Raw genomic sequence first — 19418 nt, forward strand, 5'->3', positions numbered from 1 at the left:
AATCCAAAGTTCCAAACATGCCTTGAATCGGTGGGTGGGTCGGGCAGCCGGCGTACATGTTAATGCCAGAGGGCAGAGGGCATGAGCTGCCTTCGCTCACGGTCACGATGCCTATTCACGTGTTGCTGTGCGCGCAGTGTCCGGCAGAAGCGTGACTGCCGCGTGCGGGTGTAACAGTGCCGTGTCTTTTGTGCTTCACTTGAGGCTCATGATAAGGAGAAATCGCATTCCATGGATGAATTGAAATGGTGCGAACTGCAAAGTTGCTCTACCAGAGTCCAGCAGTGATGTCATGAGAGTTTACTTTTGTCAAATGCTAATTGCTAATTCCGAATTTAGCCACTAATCATATTCGGCATGGACTCTTTTGTCAAATGCTAATTTCTAATTCCGAATTTAGCTACTAATCATACAGGTCAGAAATAAGCTTCATCATAAATGAAGCCAAGGATCACGGCCAACTTCTAGAGAGTTGGGAGGTCGTTCAGGTTAGAAGAGAGTGCAATCTTGTAGCACATGAGTTAGCTCAATTGGCTAGACGCAACATTCACACTGCTTGTTGGCTAGGCCAGGCTCCTACGTGTGTTCTGGACCTTGTAACAAACGAATGTAATCACCTTCCGGTCTAGTCAATAAAGCTCTCTTTTACCTCAAACAAATGCTAACTTTCTTATTTTTTTTAATTCCCAATTTATCTATTTATTATTATATTTACTTCTGAAATTAGTAAAAACGGAGTCTTTGAGATAGTCTGGACCGTTAGATCTTCATAAAATCCAACGGTGCATATTCTTCTATTTTTAGATTAATGTGGGAATTTCTAGACCCTATAGTCTAGACCGTTAGATCTTCATAAAATCCAACGGTATATATTCTTCTCTTTTTTAGATTAACGTGGGAATTTCTAGACCCTCTTGACAAACGTGGTGACTTTATTAAGATAATAGATGGAAAAACTTATTAAGATGGGGCAACGACAAAAACCAATGAACTGTTCAAAAGTTAGATCGTTCGCCGTCCGGCGGCTCTATTATTGCTGCTGAATGTTCATCGGATACCCATGTGCAGAGGCTCGCTCTTGTCGTCCAATTTCATGCAAAACTTGACAAAGAGAGTGCAATAGCATATCAAGCAAGCTGGCTTTTTATCACATTTCTAGTAACACATGAGTAAACGGTTCCGCACTGTATCATGGACCTCTCGACACGTACCATATGTTGAAGCATCTAGGCAGTATCTGGACCCTTTCACACCTTTGGTAAAGGTGTGTTTCGGTGGTGATAAATGACAAGCGTATACTTGTGACTAATCAAGTTGTTTTGAAGGAAATCTTATATTAGTTAAGTCATCACAAGTTAAGTGGAATGTGACCCCCTCAATTTGAATTGACAAGTGAGCAAGTGGCTTATGCATGAAGGCTAAGGATATTTCTAAAACTAACTGTCACAAGGATGAAGAACACTTAATGTAGTACAAATTTTTACTAGTTTCTAGTTCTTTGACCGTACTATAAACAGGAGCTTTCAAGTTAGTAGCTTGATGATACGAGTCTAGCCATAAAATAGATGAACACTTTACATACTCTATCACTTGGTAGCTCAAATAAGCCATGAAAATAGTTGAGAAGCAAAGAAATTGGATAAGGATTCAAACAAGTTTGCATTGGAAAAGTTCAAAGGAAGTTAGAAAGATCGGAAGATTCGACGGCTTATATTTGCAAGCATCGGAGCAACAAAGTCAGTGTGATGCTGAAAACTCTTTAGCACCGAATAATCCGACCCATGGTGATTAAAGCCGTATGGCCCAACTACTCATATCTGATAAACCACTGATAAAATGATGAAAGCCCTAGAACTTGATTGATGTAACCTCATCTAATAACCGTGGAACACCAAACTCTATGGTTTTAGTGCTTGATTATGCCACACTAAACTGTGATTGAAAAATAGATTTGAGAACTATGTATATTCGTATGTTACAACGATGATGTTATTATTACATATTGATTATGTCTAACTTATGTTAATTTGCTTGGTTGTCAAGCACAGGAGAAACACTAGAAATCTAGCGCGCTATTGGCGTGACTGTAGGACCTGTGATGTGTCCCTAAGAATTGTGATTATTAATACAAATATACCACTAAGAAAAATAATCAGAAAGGACATAAAACTTAAATTTCTTACATGATCTGAGAATCAGACATGAACTAAAGGAATTAAGAAGCATGGAAAATGCATTAGAGGTGGCTAAAAGATGTACCACACCACAAATGAATGAAAAGAAAAAGGTAACATACTAAGCATCGATCGTGTACCTGCGTTTCACTTGTAATTCATTGCTGATTATTGTTTCTTATGCCCATGCATAGCAACAGTTATCTTGCTTTTCTATTTTTCAAGTTTCTTACTGAGATCCGCGTCCTATATATTGTTAGTTCTAGCTACTAAAATAGGTATGTTTGTTGTAGTAAATCATGATAAGTATGTAACACTTCCTTTGTTTGTAATGTTGGTATAATAAGGGACACATATACAGGAACAAAGACCAAGTTGTTACTCACACGAAAGAATTTATTGCTTCTTCTTGTTTGTAGAGATGCATAGCCATGCCAGCAATCATAAGTAAAAATAAGTAGTTGACAAAAAATCAGTTGCATATTAGACATCACGAGAAGTGGTGAGTTCATGTGAGATGAAAGAAAATGGGTGAAAAGGAGACGATGTTGAAGGACAAGATTGAAAACGATGTCGTTGTCGCTTGCTGCGCGGGTTTCATGTCGCGTCCCTCCCTCGATGGCGGATTGTTGCATGTTGCTGGCCACGTGCTCAGCACGGCTCGACTGTGGTGAGCAGGAAGGTCTTGTCGAGTGAATCGGAAGAGATTGGCGAGTGACATTATGCAGAGGGAAGCCGAAAAGGGGCGCATCAATGTGAAGAGTGTAGAAAGGTAGATATTTTACCATGTTCTTAACTTCTATTGGATGGTTTCTACCATTGGTTTTTGATCTAGCGGTGAGAAAAATATTTACTGACGTGCAATGTTTCTCCAACCCGGGAATGCACTGGGTTGTCGAGCACAGGAGAAACATGGGCGCCCGTTAACCCAAAAGGCATGAATTTAGATGAAATTTTATACCTACCAAGGGTATAGGTTTTTTAACAGGATTAGTTAGTTTTAAAGGTATGGGTACCAAAATTTGTCCCCTTTGCCATTTCTGGCCCACCGTTCTGTTGCCGGTAAGCTGGCTGGCGCGTCCAGCCAATCTATTGCATTCATGGATGGCGTGCACGCGCACGCAGTACCCTAAAAAGAATCGAAGCTCTTGGCCGTAGCCTATGTGCTAAAGAGCCAACCTGACTTCATTTTGAGCCTACTACTCTATGAGAACTTCTCCGTATACGTGTTGTTAATGCATGTCCCATTTGTGACCACATTGTGTGCCTCGTATGTGCCCGTTCACGAGTTAGGACTCGATGAGTGGTAGCTGTGGTTTTTTGCGTGAGTTGTAGTATACTGGCATGCTAGTTGTGCTTTTATATTGTTTCCTAGCGTCCAATCCATGGTGGATTGCGTGAAAGCTAGCTCCAACATCGACGGATCTTATAGCACTCATGAGGTCACCAGTTGTAGGATGCAAATGCAAGTTATAAATATTTTGGGTTATTGGGCCACCAAAAAGTTGATAAAATAAACTAGAATGGTGTTCTGCGTAAGTAATTGGGAGTAGAAATAAATTAGACTAGCATGCCATCATAATTAATGAACTGATTCAAAAAACACTGCTGGGTGCCCACTTACATCCCTAACTCACGCAGTCCGGTCGTCTCGGATATGTTGTGAATTTAGTACTACTGAACACGGAGTCGCGGAGAAGTGAGAACTAGCATCACACATCAAAAGTTTCTTCGTTGAACACCCGACCGTAGGCCGATGGCTAACCAACTGATGAAATCGCGCGGGTGCATGGAAGCACCTGACGGACCCGGGAGCACACGAACCTTTATCTCATTCACACAGATCCCTAGCTTATGACATGAATTGTCAGCCTGTCAGTCACCACTCCTCGCCTCCTCGGGTAGGTACCGCTGCTTTCTTCGCTTCTGTTGAGTACACTACGATCGCCCGCGCACGCTCGCCTGACGAAACGAGTCAAAGTACGCAACTTGCGTGCTAAATCTGTGGCCGTGAGCGATCCTATTATCTTAGGCCTCGCCTTTTGGCTTTTCATATCACTTTTCGCAAGATTTCAACTTCTCAAACGCCTCGTGTGCATGCGTGACACGAGCACGACAGTGACACGACAAGCACAAGTCTTTCTCAACTGCCACATATTTTACACCAGCACGGTGGACGGCTCGATCGAAGCGGGCCCTGCTAGTGCTAGCAGCCGCGACTGCCGAATATTCGTTGATCTACCCCAGCTATGAAGTCCATGTGCTAGTAGGAGAGGGAAATGGAGATCAGCAACGCGAGCGCAGGCGCGGAAGACCCAGGGCTCGAAGAGCAAACGCACCGTGGAGCCGTGGAGGCATCGTCGAGGCCGCGTAATTCCTTGCTAGTTTACGCCGCGTACTCGGGGAGAAGTGGAACTGTGTGGAAGAAAGCTGGAATCTTAACTAGGTTAATTTATCATCATCAGTTAGCGCAGGGGCGTAGCCAGGATTTACACATAGGGGGTCGAGACACCGTGTGGAAAAACAATTTCTTTTCTGAATTTTCTAACTAAATCTAGTTTGTGATGGTGCAGATGCATTTTGTTCTAATTCTGGAGCTTTCATTTCAACCGGTTCGGCAGCTTTATTATTTTTTGACATTAGGATTATCAACAGAAACAACCGACTCATATATACCAGCTAAAGGGTCCTTATCTTAGCTAATAACACAATCAGCTATAGGTCAAAGATTGAAAAAAACGTCAGGCAATTTGAGAACAAAAGGGAGGGAGCAGCTAGCACAGGATATTTAATCTAAAAACAAAATAAGGGAGCGGCAGAGGACGTTGTTGGCTTGGATGGACGGACGACGCTGGCGCACGGGACGGGACGGAACCGCGGAACAACCGGTCATGGGCCAGTGGACTAATGTTGGCCTATTATGACTTTGTGAGTCGGCTCACACAAGCTAATCGATGCAATTAGCAAAATAATCAGGAGTTTCTCTGTGGTGTTGCGGAAGGGCGGGCGGTCGCCAAAAAAAGTCACAAAGCTCGTGCTTTTGTTGCTAGTTTAGTAGAAGCCTTGACCTTGACCTTGACCTTCGTCGTCACTGCGGCTATGGCTGGGAACTGGAGCACACCACTACCTGAATACCGGGTCGCCAATGACTTTCACACGGCGCCGGCCGGCGCGGACCTGCCGGCGAGTGGAGGCAGGTAGCCCCTGCTGCAGGTGCGCAGGTGCTTTCAACCTCGAAGAAGGCAGGCAGGCTAGCACTACATAAGCGCAGGGAGCGTGCGCAGCTGCGTCATCTCGTCCCGACCTCCACAACCACAAGCCATGGCTTCTCTGGTGCGGCGGTGCATGATGCCTTACGGCTGCTGCCTCGCGGCTCTTCTCGCGCTGGCAGCTCTCGCCTCTCCTGGCCGTCTCGGTGCGGCGGCGGCGGCCGAGGGCAGTGGAGTGAAGTGGCACGTCGTCAGCGTCAGCTCTCTGCTGCCGAGCGCGGCCTGCACGGCCACGGCAGGTAGGCTTGTTGTTGACTGCTCGATCTGCCTTCTCGAAGCAAACTTTGTTTAATTTCCTCCGTGTAAATTGGACTACTTTCCCATCATTTCCGTTGCTGTGTTGTCCTGAATGCAGCGGCACCCAACTCGTCGGCGCTCCGCGTCGTGCACCGGCACGGCCCGTGCTCGCCGCTGCGGTCACGCGGCGGCCCACCGTCTCATGCGGAGATCATGGGCCGGGACCAGGAGAGGCTCCACGCCATGCACCGCAGGGTCCCCAAGGGCGCGAACGTGACCCTGCAGGCGCGCTGGGGCAAACCCCTGGGCACCAGCAACTACTACATCTCGGTCGGCCTCGGCACGCCGGCGAGGGACCTGTCGGTGGAGTTCGACACCGGCAGCTCCCAGTCGTGGGTGCAGTGCAAGCCGTGCGCGGACTGCTACGAGCAGCACGACCCGCTCTTCGACCCCAGCAAGTCGGCGACGTACTCCACCGTATCCTGCGCTGCGAAGGAGTGCCGCGAGTTCGGCTCGCAGAACTGCTCATCGGGCAACAACTGCCGGTACGAGGTTTCGTATGCAGACAAGTCGCGGACCACGGGCACCCTCGCGCGGGACACGCTGAGACTGACGCCCGCTACGACCGTCCGGGGCTTCATGTTCGGGTGCGGGCACAACGACGCCGGGGTGTTCGGCGAGGTCGACGGGCTCTTCGGCCTCGGCCGCGGGAAGGCGTCCTTGTCCTCACAGGCCGCGGTCGTGTACGGCGACGCGGGGTTCTCCTACTGCCTCCCCTCCTCGTCGAGCACCGTGGGGTACCTGACCTTCGGTGGAGCCGCAGCCGCCCCCGCGAACGCGCAGTTCACGGCGATGGTGAGCGGCCAAGACGACGGGTCGTGGTACTACCTCAACCTCACCGGCATAAAGGTCGGCGGGAAGGCGATCAAGGCGCCCTCGGCCGCGTTCGCGACGGCGTCCGGGACGATCATTGACTCGGGCACGGCGTTCAGCCGCCTGCCGCCGCGCGCCTACGCCGCGCTCCGGTCGGCGTTCCGGCGCGCCATGGCCAAGCACGGGTACAGGAGGGCGCCCGCCTCCCCGCCCTTCGACACGTGCTACGACCTCTCCGGGCACGAGGTCGTGCGGGTGCCGTCGGTGGTGCTGGTGTTCGCCGACCGCACCGCCGTGGCCCTCGACCCCAGCGGTGTGCTGTACGCGTGGGACGAAGCGTCCCAGGCGGCGTGCCTGGCGTTCGCGCCCAACACCGACGAGACGTACCTGGGCGTGCTCGGGAACGTGCAGCAGAGGACGCTCGCCGTCGTCTACGACGTGGGCAACCGGAGGGTCGGGTTCGGCGCCAAGGGTTGCGCCTGAGATCGATCGTAGTAGTAGTACTAACTGTAAACGATCTATGGCTGAAGTATGAGCACTCAGTACTGCTATCCTTTAATTTTTCCGTGCAATTCTGTGTCGCTGGTGTACGGATGCAGATCGACGGCAGGATGTCCTTGGGCTGTCGAGTTTTTAAGGCCCCCGCACACGAGTTTGGGCTGTCGTTGGGCTGCATGCGTCGTTTTCCATCATCCATCCAACGTCGTTTTTTAGGGCCGTCGCTGGTACTTCGGTAGTATGTGCTTTTCTTCTGGCGCAGACGAATCAGAGGATGGCAATGACGTCAGCCTTTTCAACGTAGAAATTGGTGCGCATTTCCTTCGGTAGTATGTGCTTTTCTTCTTTTTTATGATCCGATCATTTCTCGGTAGTACGTCGTTCGGTAACCAACATAGAAATGATGCAATTACTCTCCCCCCCCCCCCCCAAAAAAAAAAAAAAACAATGCACGTAACAGGGCTAGTACTAGAAGCTTCTAGCATCTTCTTCTCCATAATACCATAACCCTCTATCTCAAGATTAGAAAAAACGCGAAAATTTACTGGCCATCCAATGCTTGCTAGCTTAGTCCAAGTAGGCCCTTTTGCGGTTAGGTACAGTTGCTTTCCTAGCATCGATTTGTTTTGGGCAACCGCGTCCTGATTGGTCCAGCCCCTGCAGTGGCAACCACGAGCAGGAGTTGCTTTCGTTCTCTCGCGCTGTCGTGCGCGGCTGCGCGCGCAAACATGTCTGACCCTGACGTGCTCAATCCGGCCTCAAGTCGCAGTCCTACTGTTACACACCGCTGCATTTCAGCTGGCACGCGCGCATAAAATGCACTCGCTTGTCCGGCAACCGGTGGACACCGGTACGCTCGCACGTCCGATCCGTCGTCCCGTTCTAGAAACGCATTGGCACATCAAGAGTGCTGTTGCTCAGGTCGCTGTCGCCTGTGTTTGAGATGTTACACGGTCATGGCGAAACCACTGCACTGACCCGCGCTCGTATCGCGCCTCGTCCCTCCGGGTCTCGGAGCCATGATTGCTTCGTCACGATCGCAAGCGCCGGTGGTGGCGCAGACTTGATAGCTATTATTATAGGAGAACTCGGCTAGGGGCCGTCTGCGCAAATCGAAACACGGCGCATCGGCGCGTGTAGAGCCAGGCAGCCAGCCCTGCACGCTGCACGTACGCCCTTTTCCTACTCCGTGGTGCGCGACAGGAAATTAAAAAGCTACGTCCACCATGGATCCGTCCCTCGCACGCAGCGCACTCGCGAGCCACCCGGCCGTTTGCACGACGAACGGGGTACGTACGTGGTCGCCGGTGGTCGCTGTCGACACGACGGCGGCTCCGAGTGGTGTCGTTTTCTTTCTCCTCCTGCCCGTCGCGGTCTAACCAGATCGGGCGCGGGCGAAGAGTGACTTAGAACGTGCCGGGGCTGTCGTCAGGTGCGGGGGGAAGGCGACGCCGGCCGGCCTCCGACGGTAGTGGCGCGCGCGCGCGGATCGGACGACGACCACGCCTGTCGAGTCGTCGTCGTTGAGCCCCGGCGGGGCGCGCGCGCACTCGCCGCCTCCCCGTCTTCGTCTCGTCCGGCCGGTGCGTCGGTCCGTCGCGCGGTGGCGGCCGTGGGGCCAGTCCGTGGCGCACTGCCTAATTTCCCTTCCACCTCCACGGCCGTAGACTTTGACGCGGTGCGGGCCACGCCACACGACGACGATGCAGCGCTCCGGTAAACCACTATATAAGCAGCAGCGCGTCGCTTCGTGGCCATCTCAAGCGCCCCCCATCATCATTGGGGAGTTGGAGTGGTTAGCGACCGAGCGAGTGAAAACAGGTGGCCAGAGAGAGCCTCATGGCATCCGTGGCGCGGCGCGCTGCTCTGCTCCGTGGCAGCTGCCTCGCGGTCGTGCTCGCGCTGGCGGCTCTCGCGTCGGCGGGTGAGAGCAGCGGCGCCCCCGACTGGCACGTCGTGAGCGTCGGCTCGCTGCTGCCGAGCTCAATCTGCGCCGCGGCAACAGGTAGTAGGATTCGTCCGGTCCGCTTTGATTTCTTCTTGCACTGTTGCGTTTTCCCTTTCGTAATGTTTCTCTCTCCCTCTGTTCCTTTTTTGTTTTGAAATAGATCTCTCTCTTTCTTTCTCTAATAAAAAACTAAAGCACGGTAGGTTAGCAGTGCAACGATGCATGGTCTGGAAAAATGGAAATACAGGCTGCACAGCTGATACGAGCCCGCTTAACAGTGACGATTGATCCGTGCCATTTTCTTACTCGTCGTACAAAAGATTGACACGGTAATTTTAAGAACCAGATTTTGGTACCTCCAGCACCGACTTCAGGCTATAATTCCGATACATACTTCTACCTTCCCTAAGGGGATGGACGAAAACCTCTTGCAAAGTTACCAAACAGTATATTTTGTTTGGTCCCATGCATGTTGACATATTTGAAGCTGGGATTTGTCCTTGACTTAGAGGGTGTTTGGATACGTGGTGTTAAACTTTAACAGTGTCACATCGGATGTTCGAATGCTAATTAGGAGAACTAAACATGAACTAATTATAAAACTAATTGCAGAACCCTGTGCTAATTCGCGAGACGAATCTATTAAGCCTAATTAATCCATCATTAGCAATTGGTTACTGTAGCACCATATTGTTAAATCATGGACTAATTAGGCTTAATAGATTCGTCTCGTGAATTACACTCCATCTGTGCAATTAGTTTTGTAATTAGCCTATATTTAATACTCTAATTAGCATCCAAACATCCGATGTGATAGGTGTTAAACTTTAACACATGGTTGCCAAACAGCCCTTTAATTAGGATGTTTTTTGTGTGGCCACCATATGGTCGCTGTTCCAGGTGAACACGTCAGGCATAAATGTTGTACTGCGGAATAACAATCCTACAAGTAATTCCCAGTGCTGTTTAACTTCCTAGAGATTACGAGTCAATCTAGTACGCGTCAGCCACTGGGAGCAGATTAGCTAGCTTAGCTTTATGCCAAAGTCAATAAAGGGTAGGCATTTTGACAAGCTGGCCGTAGGGCACTAAAGGAAGGCATTTTGACGAGCTGGCTGTGTAGTAGGGCACATTTGCACTACCACCCACCGCAGTTAGGTACACAAGATAGTCGTGGAAAAGAATGCACCGTGCATGAAGCGACAACAGTCGCACAAGAGAATTTCTTGATGTGACCATCCAACTGTAGAACATGCATGCGCTTCCAAGAAATTTCAGCCACAAATTTTATGTCGTTGGGTGCCTTGATAGCTTGAGGCAATGATGAGGCCGTCTCTAAGCTAGCCCTGATAAGAACTCAAAACGTATCGTGTAACAGCTCAAACATTCTCTTGAGATGATGAAATAATGTACGATGGAAACAAATTCAAAAGTAGTCACCCCGCCAAAAACCTGCTAATTCTGTCGTTCGCGATGTCTTGCAGCAGCGTCCAACTCGTCGGCTCTCAGCGTCGTGCACCGGCACGGGCCGTGCTCGCCGCTGCTGGCTCGGGTGGGCGGCGCGCCGTCCCACGCGGAGATCCTGGACCGGGACCAGGACAGGGTCGACTCCATACACCACAGGCACAGGGGCTCCGGCGCCGCGCCGGCGATCAACCCGGCCCGCGCCTCCAAGGGCGTGTCGCTGCCGGCGCACAGGGGCCTGTCCCTCGGCACGGGCAACTACATCGTCTCCGTCGGCCTCGGGACGCCGAGGAAGGACTTCTCGGTGGTGTTCGACACCGGCAGCGACCTGTCGTGGGTGCAGTGCAAGCCCTGCAAGGACTGCTACGAGCAGCAGGACCCGCTCTTCGACCCGGCGCAGTCGTCCACGTACGCCGCCGTGCCCTGCGGCGACCCGCACTGCCGCGGGCTCGACTCGTCGACCTGCGCGTCGGGCAACAGGTGCCGGTACGAGGTCGTCTACGGCGACCAGTCGCAGACCGACGGCAATCTCGTGCGCGACACGCTGGTGCTGGGGCCCTCCGACGCGCTCCAGGGGTTCGTCTTCGGGTGCGGCGACGACGACTCCGGGCTGTTCGGCAAGGCCGACGGGCTCGTCGGCCTCGGCCGGGCCAAGGTCTCGCTGACCTCGCAGGCGGCGGCAAAGTACGGCGCGGGGTTCTCATACTGCCTGCCCTCGTCGTCGAGCTCCGCGGGGTACCTGTCCCTCGGCGGCGCCGCGCCGTCCAACGCGCAGTTCACGGCGATGGTGGCGCGCAGCGACACGCCATCGTTCTACTACCTCGACCTCGTCGCCATCAAGGTGGCCGGCCGGACGGTCAGCATCCCCGCGGCCGTGCTCAAGGCGCCTGGCACGGTGATCGACTCGGGAACCGTGATCACCCGCCTCCCGGACACCGCGTACAGGGCGCTCCGGTCGTCGTTCGCGGGGTTCATGCGCAGGTACAAGCGGGCGCCCGCGCTGTCCCTCCTGGACACGTGCTACGACTTCACCGGGCACAGGACGGTGCAGATCCCATCGGTGGCGCTGGTGTTCTCCGGCGGCGTCACCGTGAGCCTCGACTTCAGCGGGGTGCTGTACGTGTCCAAGGTGTCGCAGGCGTGCCTGGCGTTCGCGTCCAACGGCGACGACACCAGCATCGGCATCCTCGGGAACACGCAGCAGAAGACGTTCGCCGTGGTCTACGACGTGGCCAACCAGAAGATCGGGTTCGGCGCCAAGGGCTGCACCTGATCCTCCTGATCGGGCGGAGTAGTCTCTAGCCGAAATCTACGCGGCGCACGTTCGCCAATCGCCACCGGTGATTTGGTAGCACTATTCCTACACGATAATACAGGGCAAATTGGTGATCACGCGAGCTGTAATGCGATACTGAAACCGAAAACTCTGCAGAGACACGCGCGTGCTCTCCTCCCTTTCCTTTCCCCTCGCCGGTATCGAAGGCCAGCGCTGCAGCCCCCTTTCCTTGTTTTTGTTTCCCCATATCCCCGGTGTTCAATTTGCTCGCCGCCCGGCCGTCCGCCGGGGCCGCCCCTATAAACTTGCTGCCCCCAACTAATCCCGGCATTCACAAGTCGATCCCAAACACAAACAGATTTCATCCTCACACCAATCTTGCCGTCTCGGCGCAATGAAGGCGCTCAACGTGACAATGTCCTAGCTTCATGGTGCTTGCGCTGCCTCCACTGCGCGATCGGGTCGTCCTCCTAGGTGGTAATGCACTCTGCCGCCGCGGCCGCTCCGAGGAGCTCCCTCGAGGCCATGCTCGAGACGATAAGGAAGCGCGACGTGCAGGCCGAGGACGCCGTGCCTTTCCTTCCGCCGTTGCCAGCGCTGCCGAGATGCCGTGTCCGGCCGCCCACTCCAAAGCGACGATCACAGCCTCCTGGGTTCAAGCTTGGAAATGGCGGCGGCGTAGGTTCGGGTACCGTGCCAGTTGATGACAAAGCAGGTGTTGATACGGGCGGCGCCACCATATCCGCAGGCGGGGCGGCCGGACACTCAGTAACTTTCAGTAAATCTTTCCTTTTCAAGTTTGGCCTTATCAAATTTTAGTCGCAAGCCTGTTTATTCTTTATTCTTAGTTTCTTACACACTGAAAAACAGAGACACTGATCAACACGCTCTCGTTCCTGCCTGTGCATCAAGCCAAAAAACGCGCGCGCGCACAAAACACCAGGGCAAGCTAAAGCTAGCTACGGCACGCCGTGGCGGTTGACGACGTCCGTGGACGCGTCCCCGTGGCGGCGGCCGGCGTCGACCTTCCCTCCTCCCAGATCTCGCTGCGGCTGGACGTCGTCCTGTCGCTTCGGCTTCGCCACGGGGACGGCGGTGCCCGGGACGGTGGGAGCGTCGGTGCCGGAGCCGCCGTGGGGCACGTCGGAGACCGGGAGGTGGCCCTGCGCGCCGTAGCCGCGCATCTTGTAGTCCTCCAGGCCATCGTACTGCACGTACGGGCTCGTCTCCGTCGGGAGCTGCACCGTGTCGGCACCCTCCTTGGCGCCGGCAGCCGCGGCCTTGCGCTCCCGCCGCTCCTTGGTCGCTTCCATTGCCGTGGGCTGCTGCATAGCTTGTTTCTTCTTTTCGCTCTTGTGGATCAGGTGCTCGCTCGCTCGATCCTTTGTGATGCCAACACGGCGAAGTCGCGCCACGATTTATAACGCGCTGTCACGTGAGTTAGGAACCTAGAGCTGCGCGCCATGGCCACCTCGCGAGTTCGCGGAGCGACGTGGCGCACTCCTTGCACACGTGCCCTGCGGCGATCGGGACACGGCTGGAGGGCCCAAGGCCCGTCTTTCTTCCCGCCATGTTATCGGGGCCCACAACCGACTCCTCGATCCAGTCCGTCAGGCCAGCAGGAAACGCATCCGTGACCGTCCGTCGCCGCCTCCCCCTCCTTGCCTGCCTCTCCGTTCGGTTGGGTCCAGTCTCCAGTCCGCAACGGAAGGAGAGGAGGTGTCGACCGCGTCACCGCCGAGGGAAAACCGCACGAACCCGAGGCGGACGAATCGTCGGAGAGGGAGGGGGCAGGGGCACGCGCGGAGGAGCTTCGAGAACGAAGGCGTGGGGAATTAATGGCGACCGGGGCTGCCGCGGCGGCGGCGCCTCACGTGGTGGCCTCGGCCACGGGATCGCCGGGGACGGTGGAGGAGCAGCAGGCGGCGGGGGTCGGCATCCTGCTTCAGATATCGATGCTCGTGCTCTCGTTCGTGCTCGGGCACGTCCTCCGCCGCCGCAAGTTCTACTACCTCCCCGAGGCCAGCGGCTCCCTCCTCATCGGTGCGTACGCTCGCCACCTTGATCCTCTCGGAGGCTTTTGCAAATATGCAAATGTCTTGTTATTAGATTTTCGAAATGCCCTTCCCAAAAAAAAGGATTTTCGAAATGTCGACCAGCACACTTGGAGCTAGGTTTTGCAAATCCTAATCATGGGGACATATATAGCTAACTGTCGCCGGGATCATCGCATCGTGGATGATGGCACCGTGCTGTTTGAGCTCTCTGCTTGGTGGAAAGTTGAGGGCGAATCGGTTGGGGTTTGGTGATGTTTAGTTCGGGGATGACAAGTTACGACGTGGAGCGTTCGACCAAAGCTAATGTTCAGCTGGCATAGGAGACCATTCTTTTTTTTCCCCTGAGAGCGAGTGCCAGCAAATGAGATCTTAGCCCCTCGATTCCACTATCATGGCGAGTCAATGCCTATGATTTGTCTGGGCTAGCAAATGAGCCTGCACATCGGCATTATATAGACTTTAGATAGTGTTTGGTTCGTGCTAAGGTAATGTAAACGCAAAGGGAATCAGATTACAGTGTATTTGGAGGTGGAATAGGTGATTGCCCTCTGGTAACGTAATCAGATTACTGTGTGAGTGCTATATCTAATTACGGTGGGGGAGGAGGGGTAACAAGCTTGTATAGATATTATTTAGGTAAGGGATTCGATTACAGTGTCAATTGATTACAAACCACCGCAACCAAACATATGTAATGGGATTTGTTACCTTCAGTAATCAGATTACGTTACATTTGAGCTAACCAAACACTACCTTAGTTTTTGTATACTGTACGAATTATGAGGACCTCTAGGAAAACCTCCTGTTTTGTTCTTTTCGATAATCAATATAGTGAAACTGTTATACAATGCAAGTTTCTTTTCGGATTGCACTGTGTGTTGAGAAATGAGAAATCATTTAATACCTTTTTGTGTCAGGGATGATTGTTGGAGGGCTTGCTAACATATCAAACACTCAGAAAAGCACCAGGTCTATATGCTACATCTTTCTTATTCCTTTTGGTAGCAAAATGAACTGCAACCCCCCCCCCCCCCCCCCACACACACACACACAAAAAAAAAAAAAAAAAAAACGTCATTGCTGTTAGTTTTTTTTAACATCATTTGATGTTTGTTCTCTTTCTTTCTTTGTTAATTCAGGAGATGGTTTAATTTTCGGGAGGACTTCTTCCTTCTCTTCTTACTGCCTCCAATTATATTATATCCTTGATTGTATTCTGCTTTTGTTTCTTAATTGCTTCTTGTGAAGTTTGCCATGTTTTACTTGACTGCATCTTACCCAGTCCGGATTCAGCTTAGCACCAGTAAGTGTTGGATTCTTGAGCCCCTTAGTTGCTTAGTGTCCGGCACAGTTAATCATACTATAATTATCTTTTCTTTTGTAGAAACCATTCTTTTCGAACTTTGGTGCTATCATAACATTCGCAATCATAGGGACCTTCATTGCCTCAATAGTTACAGGTCTTCTAGTGTAAGAACCATTTCTATTGCCTTTATATGTATTCCCTTCTATTTCTTCCATTGACAAATGAAAAGTAATCTAATTAGCACTTCTTGTGGCAGCTACCTTGGTGGGTTATTATACATTATCTACAGGCTCCCACTGGTTGAGTGTATGATGTTTGGCGCTCTTGTGTCAGCAACTGATCCTGTAACAGTTTTGTCTATATTTCAGGTTTTTGTCACCGCTTCTCAAATAGTACTCAAAAGAATGTGTAATGCTTTACTTCTATATTGAAACAAATGACTACATATTGCTTATATCTACTGCTATCTTGAAAGAAACAATTACGTAATGTTTATGGAATTCCAGGAACTTGGCACCGATACAAATCTCTATGCACTGGTTTTTGGAGAATCAGTTCTAAATGATGCTGTATGCAGAAACTTTTCCTTACTTAATACCTTTTGTTAAATTAGTTCTACTCATGCTTACATAATTCTCTCTGCCCTTCTATGGTCTATCAATTAAGGTGGCTATATCCTTGTACAGGTGTGGATGTGATTTCCTAGACACATTTGTCTTTCGTGCTTTTTTAATCTTCCAATAATCCTATTTTAAATAGATTTAGTTTTCAGGACTATGGCAACTATGAGGACACACCCTTCTGGACAGAACTTTTTCCTTGTAATTCTAAGGTTTCTTGAGAATTTTGTCGGATCAATGTCATCAGGTATTTCATAGCACTTTGTTCATCTTATTGAGATTATTCCCTCTTTACTATTTTTATAATTGTCTGTAAACATTTGTATATTGCTTCGTGTTTTATGTTTGAATGACCTTTTTCTCATGTAGGCATTGGTGTTGGACTCATTTCTGCTCTCATATCCTTTATCTAACTTTACTTCATGAAAACAAACATGATTAGTCATGAAAGCTGCGAGGGAGGTTTGGTTTCTTTCATAATCCTGGTTCAACAATCACGCTCATTAGGAGATTTGCCTCATAGTGGAAGAAAGCTGAAGGTCCCCTGAATGGGGCCGAGGGCTTGTGCACTGCGAGAGTCTGCACTAGATCTTGAATTTCCCCCAAAATTTTACAACTTTGCTTTAAAGAAAAGCTTCTTGCACCATATAAATGCATTTTTTGTACCTTTGTCAAGTCATATCTCAACATTGCTACTCCTTAATTCAGTCAAACCTCTTCAAGTATGCAGCACTGGGCGTTGAGAAGTAAGTAAAAGCTGGCACATGTAATTTGTCTGAAACTGGTGCTCATCACATGGACAACTAAATTTTATATGATTTTCAGCCTTCATAATCTGGAGAGTTGCTTGTTTGTGCTTTTCCCATACTTCTCGTAAGCCTTTGAACTTCTTTTAGTTTTATGTTTCACTTAAAGGTTTCTATTAGTTACCTCCATTTGTACTAGGTACATGCTAGCTGAAGGCATTGGTCTATCCGGCATTGTTTCTATTCTCTTCACTGGTATTGTAAGTTCAACTCTGCAATGTTGTCTTGAATCCTGTTTGACTCAGAAACGTTTCCATTCATCTTCTGAGTTTGCTGCAAAATTCAAGTTTAGTAACCAGTTTTACTTACTGGATTGCTTAGTAAAGAATTTTACTTCCAGGTGATGAAGAGATACACATTCTCAAACTTATCAGAAGATTCTCAGCGTTTTACAGCTCGCTTTTTTCATCTTCTTTCATCACTAGCAGAAGCTTTTGTGTAAGCCAGACTATATTTCAGCTTGCATATGCAAACAACTCTAGATGATGAGTTGATTGTGCTTCTATGCAGGTTCATATACATGGGATTTGATATTGCAATGGAACGTCAAAGCTGGTCACATATTGGATTCATATTTTTCTCAATTGTATCCTTCCATTGGATTAAACCACCAAACCTCCACTTCACACTATTTCATGAAATATGTTTCCATTCTGTTGCTTCCTTAATCTCTTATTTGTCAATGACATGCAGATCTTCATACTACTTGCAAGGTATCAAGCTGATTGAAATATTTCCGCCACTCTTTGCTTCGGTTTGGGTTGTGTGTCATTGCTGAATATTTTCTCTGTGTTTATGCTGGTTAGCTATATTACATTCTCTGCTTCTCATCTCCTTTCATTTTGAAGGGCTGCAAATGTCTTCTCTTGTGCATACATACTTAATTTGGCACGACCGCCACATTGCCAAATACCTAGGCAATATCAGCAGGCTCTTTGGTATAGTGGTATGTGTGCCATAAATTTTGTTCTCTTTTGATGAATCTGCCATAAACTCTCATTATATTTTTCATGCTTCTAAATACTGATGCTTTGCTTATTCAGGGCTTAGAGGAGCTATGGCTTTTGCCCTCGCTCTTCAGTCTGTTCATGATCTTCCTGATGGACATGGCGAGACAATTTTCACTGCTACCACGTCTATTGTTGTTCTAACTGTAAGTTGCTGGATGTAATTCTTTCCCCGGTATATCAAAATGAACCCAGAATGTCCATATGGAAATGATTTGTATGGTATGCCTCTGAATTTTGTGATCCTACAACAACATAAGGCCTTTCCTCAAATGCAAGAATTTTGCTTGATTCGAACTGAATTGGTTCCTGTGGAATTATTTCAAAATTCCTACTAAGATCCTCCAGACAAGCCATAAATAACTCTGGCATGGTATATTTAAGGTACTTCTTATTGGAGGCTCAACTGGAACGATGCTTGAAGCCCTAAAAGTAGTTGGAGACAGCAACCGTTATCATCAACTGTATGAGGCAAGTTCTTTTGCAGTGTGGAACAATGATAAAGCAGTTTTGTTCTTTTGTGATGCACTGTAACCTTAATGTCAAATGAAAAATGGTACTAGAAAAGCTATACCCACATGTCCACATTGCATTCTTTGCACTTCCCCGCTTGTAGTGGTCCTCTAAATAAATGCACCCTATGTGTCATCTTTAGAGAATTTTACAAACATGTCAGGAGCTGTAATCACCATGGAGTGGTTTTATTCTAATGCTTACAAGCGGATCATTGATGTTGTTGAAGGCCATATGTTCAAGTTTTTACTTGTATTCATATTTCAATAACATGAGGATTTCAGGTGGCTTGTGTAATATAATTGGCTTGCTTGCTAAATGCAGGAGAATTCTGATGGCAACGACCCTGGTTACATGGGACAAAATTATGATGAAGGACCGTCCACTTCAAGCAAATTCAAATCGAAACTTAGAGATCTAAGGAGAAGGTGAACTAATTAGCTCCTATTATTAAAATACTGTTTCTCTTGTTTGTTTTTTTACTTGAGGAACATTTAGTTATTGATTGATTGCATTAACCTATTACAACGGAGCAATTTCTTCTTCTCACTCCGGTGTACTTCAATTTCTCTTTTGCAGCACTACATCTTTTGCTTTATTGGACAAAATTTACCTTACTCCCATTTTCACCTCGCAAAATGGGGACGGCAATGATGACACACCAGATAACAGTCCCAGTAAGAGAACTAGTCCCTATAGCTTAGATATGCTTTCCCTAAAGAGGCCTAAGATCAGAATTTGCTCACTTTATTCCCATTCCATGTTCTCCAGCATCTACAAAGTGGACCCGTATTAAGTCAATTTTTCCTTGTGGACTAACTATAACTCTTGGATGCAAATGCAGATAAAGAATTGTCGATATCTAGAAGTCCTAGTGATTTGGAGGGGACATAAGTGATGGCTGCAGATATGAAGTGGTCATCTTCCAAGAATCTATACAGTACCTTTCTCCGTGACCAAAAGTCAGAAAGTGCAATCAGACATTTGGGCAGACCTTGAGCTAAAATTAAGATAGTTCAACATAGGATTATGTACTAGAGTTAAACATATGTGGAATCCACCGGACTTGTAATTATATTCCGGCCCGTTCCAGATGAAATTTTGTGCGATGCATCTGCGTTCTTGTGCACCTGCACCAGTTGCAGGTTCCTCGAAATTGAATCTGTCCAGATTTCAAAATCACACTGAACCCTTCCATATCCTGTTGGACCAGCGCTGATTGCAGGATGCGATGTCCCCCCCCCCCCCCAAAAGTGCAGGCGAATACGGGGTCGGGGTGGTAAGCTTGCTGATAGCGCTCCTAAAGGGCCCCCCTCTATGAAGTTCAACTTTCAGAGAGTCGATGTTTAAAAAGTCTGGCGGTTTGCTTT

At 49.4% G+C, this 19418-nt stretch overlaps 5 protein-coding genes across 5 annotated transcripts in view; 4 read left to right on the top strand and 1 right to left on the bottom strand.

Moving 5' to 3' along the window:
- The first annotated feature begins 5489 nt into the window (after positions 1-5489).
- LOC101767009 (aspartyl protease family protein At5g10770) lies at positions 5490-7118 on the top strand. Its single transcript, XM_004959506.2, has 2 exons — positions 5490-5682; positions 5799-7118. The coding sequence occupies exons 1-2, from the start codon at positions 5496-5498 to the stop codon at positions 7034-7036; spliced, it is 1425 nt and encodes a 474-aa protein (XP_004959563.1). The 5' UTR covers positions 5490-5495; the 3' UTR covers positions 7037-7118.
- A 1703-nt stretch (positions 7119-8821) lies between these two features.
- On the top strand, positions 8822-11855 carry LOC101783708 (aspartyl protease family protein At5g10770). Its single transcript, XM_004957096.4, has 2 exons — positions 8822-9056; positions 10484-11855. Exons 1-2 carry the CDS (start codon positions 8891-8893, stop codon positions 11734-11736), a joined length of 1419 nt encoding a protein of 472 aa, XP_004957153.1. The 5' UTR covers positions 8822-8890; the 3' UTR covers positions 11737-11855.
- Positions 11856-12060: 205 nt separating this feature from the next.
- On the bottom strand, positions 12061-13111 carry LOC101783300. Its single transcript, XM_004957095.2, has one exon. The coding sequence runs from the start codon at positions 13068-13070 to the stop codon at positions 12699-12701; it is 372 nt and encodes a 123-aa protein (XP_004957152.1). The 5' UTR covers positions 13071-13111; the 3' UTR covers positions 12061-12698.
- Positions 13112-15213: 2102 nt separating this feature from the next.
- LOC101767406 (sodium/hydrogen exchanger 6) lies at positions 15214-19105 on the top strand. Its single transcript, XM_022823848.1, has 18 exons — positions 15214-15266; positions 15359-15470; positions 15609-15671; positions 15769-15788; positions 15875-15969; positions 16092-16120; positions 16437-16468; positions 16548-16595; positions 16668-16728; positions 16869-16966; positions 17039-17114; positions 17222-17241; positions 17377-17474; positions 17572-17681; positions 17920-18004; positions 18365-18476; positions 18628-18725; positions 18893-19105. The coding sequence occupies exons 2-18, from the start codon at positions 15411-15413 to the stop codon at positions 18940-18942; spliced, it is 1155 nt and encodes a 384-aa protein (XP_022679583.1). The 5' UTR covers positions 15214-15266; positions 15359-15410; the 3' UTR covers positions 18943-19105.
- A 285-nt stretch (positions 19106-19390) lies between these two features.
- LOC111256397 (heat shock protein 81-1-like) overlaps positions 19391-19418 on the top strand; it is a 6779-nt gene continuing 6751 nt past the window's right edge. The window contains 1 exon segment of the mRNA XM_022824327.1: positions 19391-19409. Coding sequence (XP_022680062.1) covers positions 19391-19409 — 19 coding nt within the window.

Source organism: Setaria italica, chromosome II, assembly GCF_000263155.2.
Source record: "Setaria italica strain Yugu1 chromosome II, Setaria_italica_v2.0, whole genome shotgun sequence".
In the NCBI taxonomy this organism is placed as follows: domain Eukaryota; kingdom Viridiplantae; phylum Streptophyta; class Magnoliopsida; order Poales; family Poaceae; genus Setaria; species Setaria italica.

What these genes read in the sequence shown, in the direction of transcription:
- LOC101783300 (XM_004957095.2), bottom strand. Translation starts at nt 13,070, where the DNA reads ATGCAGCAGCCCACGGCAATGGAAGCGACCAAGGAGCGGCGGGAGCGC.
- LOC101783708 (XM_004957096.4), top strand. Translation starts at nt 8,891, where the DNA reads ATGGCATCCGTGGCGCGGCGCGCTGCTCTGCTCCGTGGCAGCTGCCTC. An exon ending in AATCTGCGCCGCGGCAACAG is followed by an intron (nt 9,057 to 10,483) that starts GTAGTAGGATTC and finishes GATGTCTTGCAG; the next exon opens with CAGCGTCCAACTCGTCGGCT.
- LOC101767009 (XM_004959506.2), top strand. Translation starts at nt 5,496, where the DNA reads ATGGCTTCTCTGGTGCGGCGGTGCATGATGCCTTACGGCTGCTGCCTC. An exon ending in GGCCTGCACGGCCACGGCAG is followed by an intron (nt 5,683 to 5,798) that starts GTAGGCTTGTTG and finishes TCCTGAATGCAG; the next exon opens with CGGCACCCAACTCGTCGGCG.
- LOC101767406 (XM_022823848.1), top strand. Translation starts at nt 15,411, where the DNA reads ATGATGTTTGGCGCTCTTGTGTCAGCAACTGATCCTGTAACAGTTTTG. An exon ending in CAGTTTTGTCTATATTTCAG is followed by an intron (nt 15,471 to 15,608) that starts GTTTTTGTCACC and finishes ATGGAATTCCAG; the next exon opens with GAACTTGGCACCGATACAAA. An exon ending in TGTCGGATCAATGTCATCAG is followed by an intron (nt 15,970 to 16,091) that starts GTATTTCATAGC and finishes TTTCTCATGTAG; the next exon opens with GCATTGGTGTTGGACTCATT.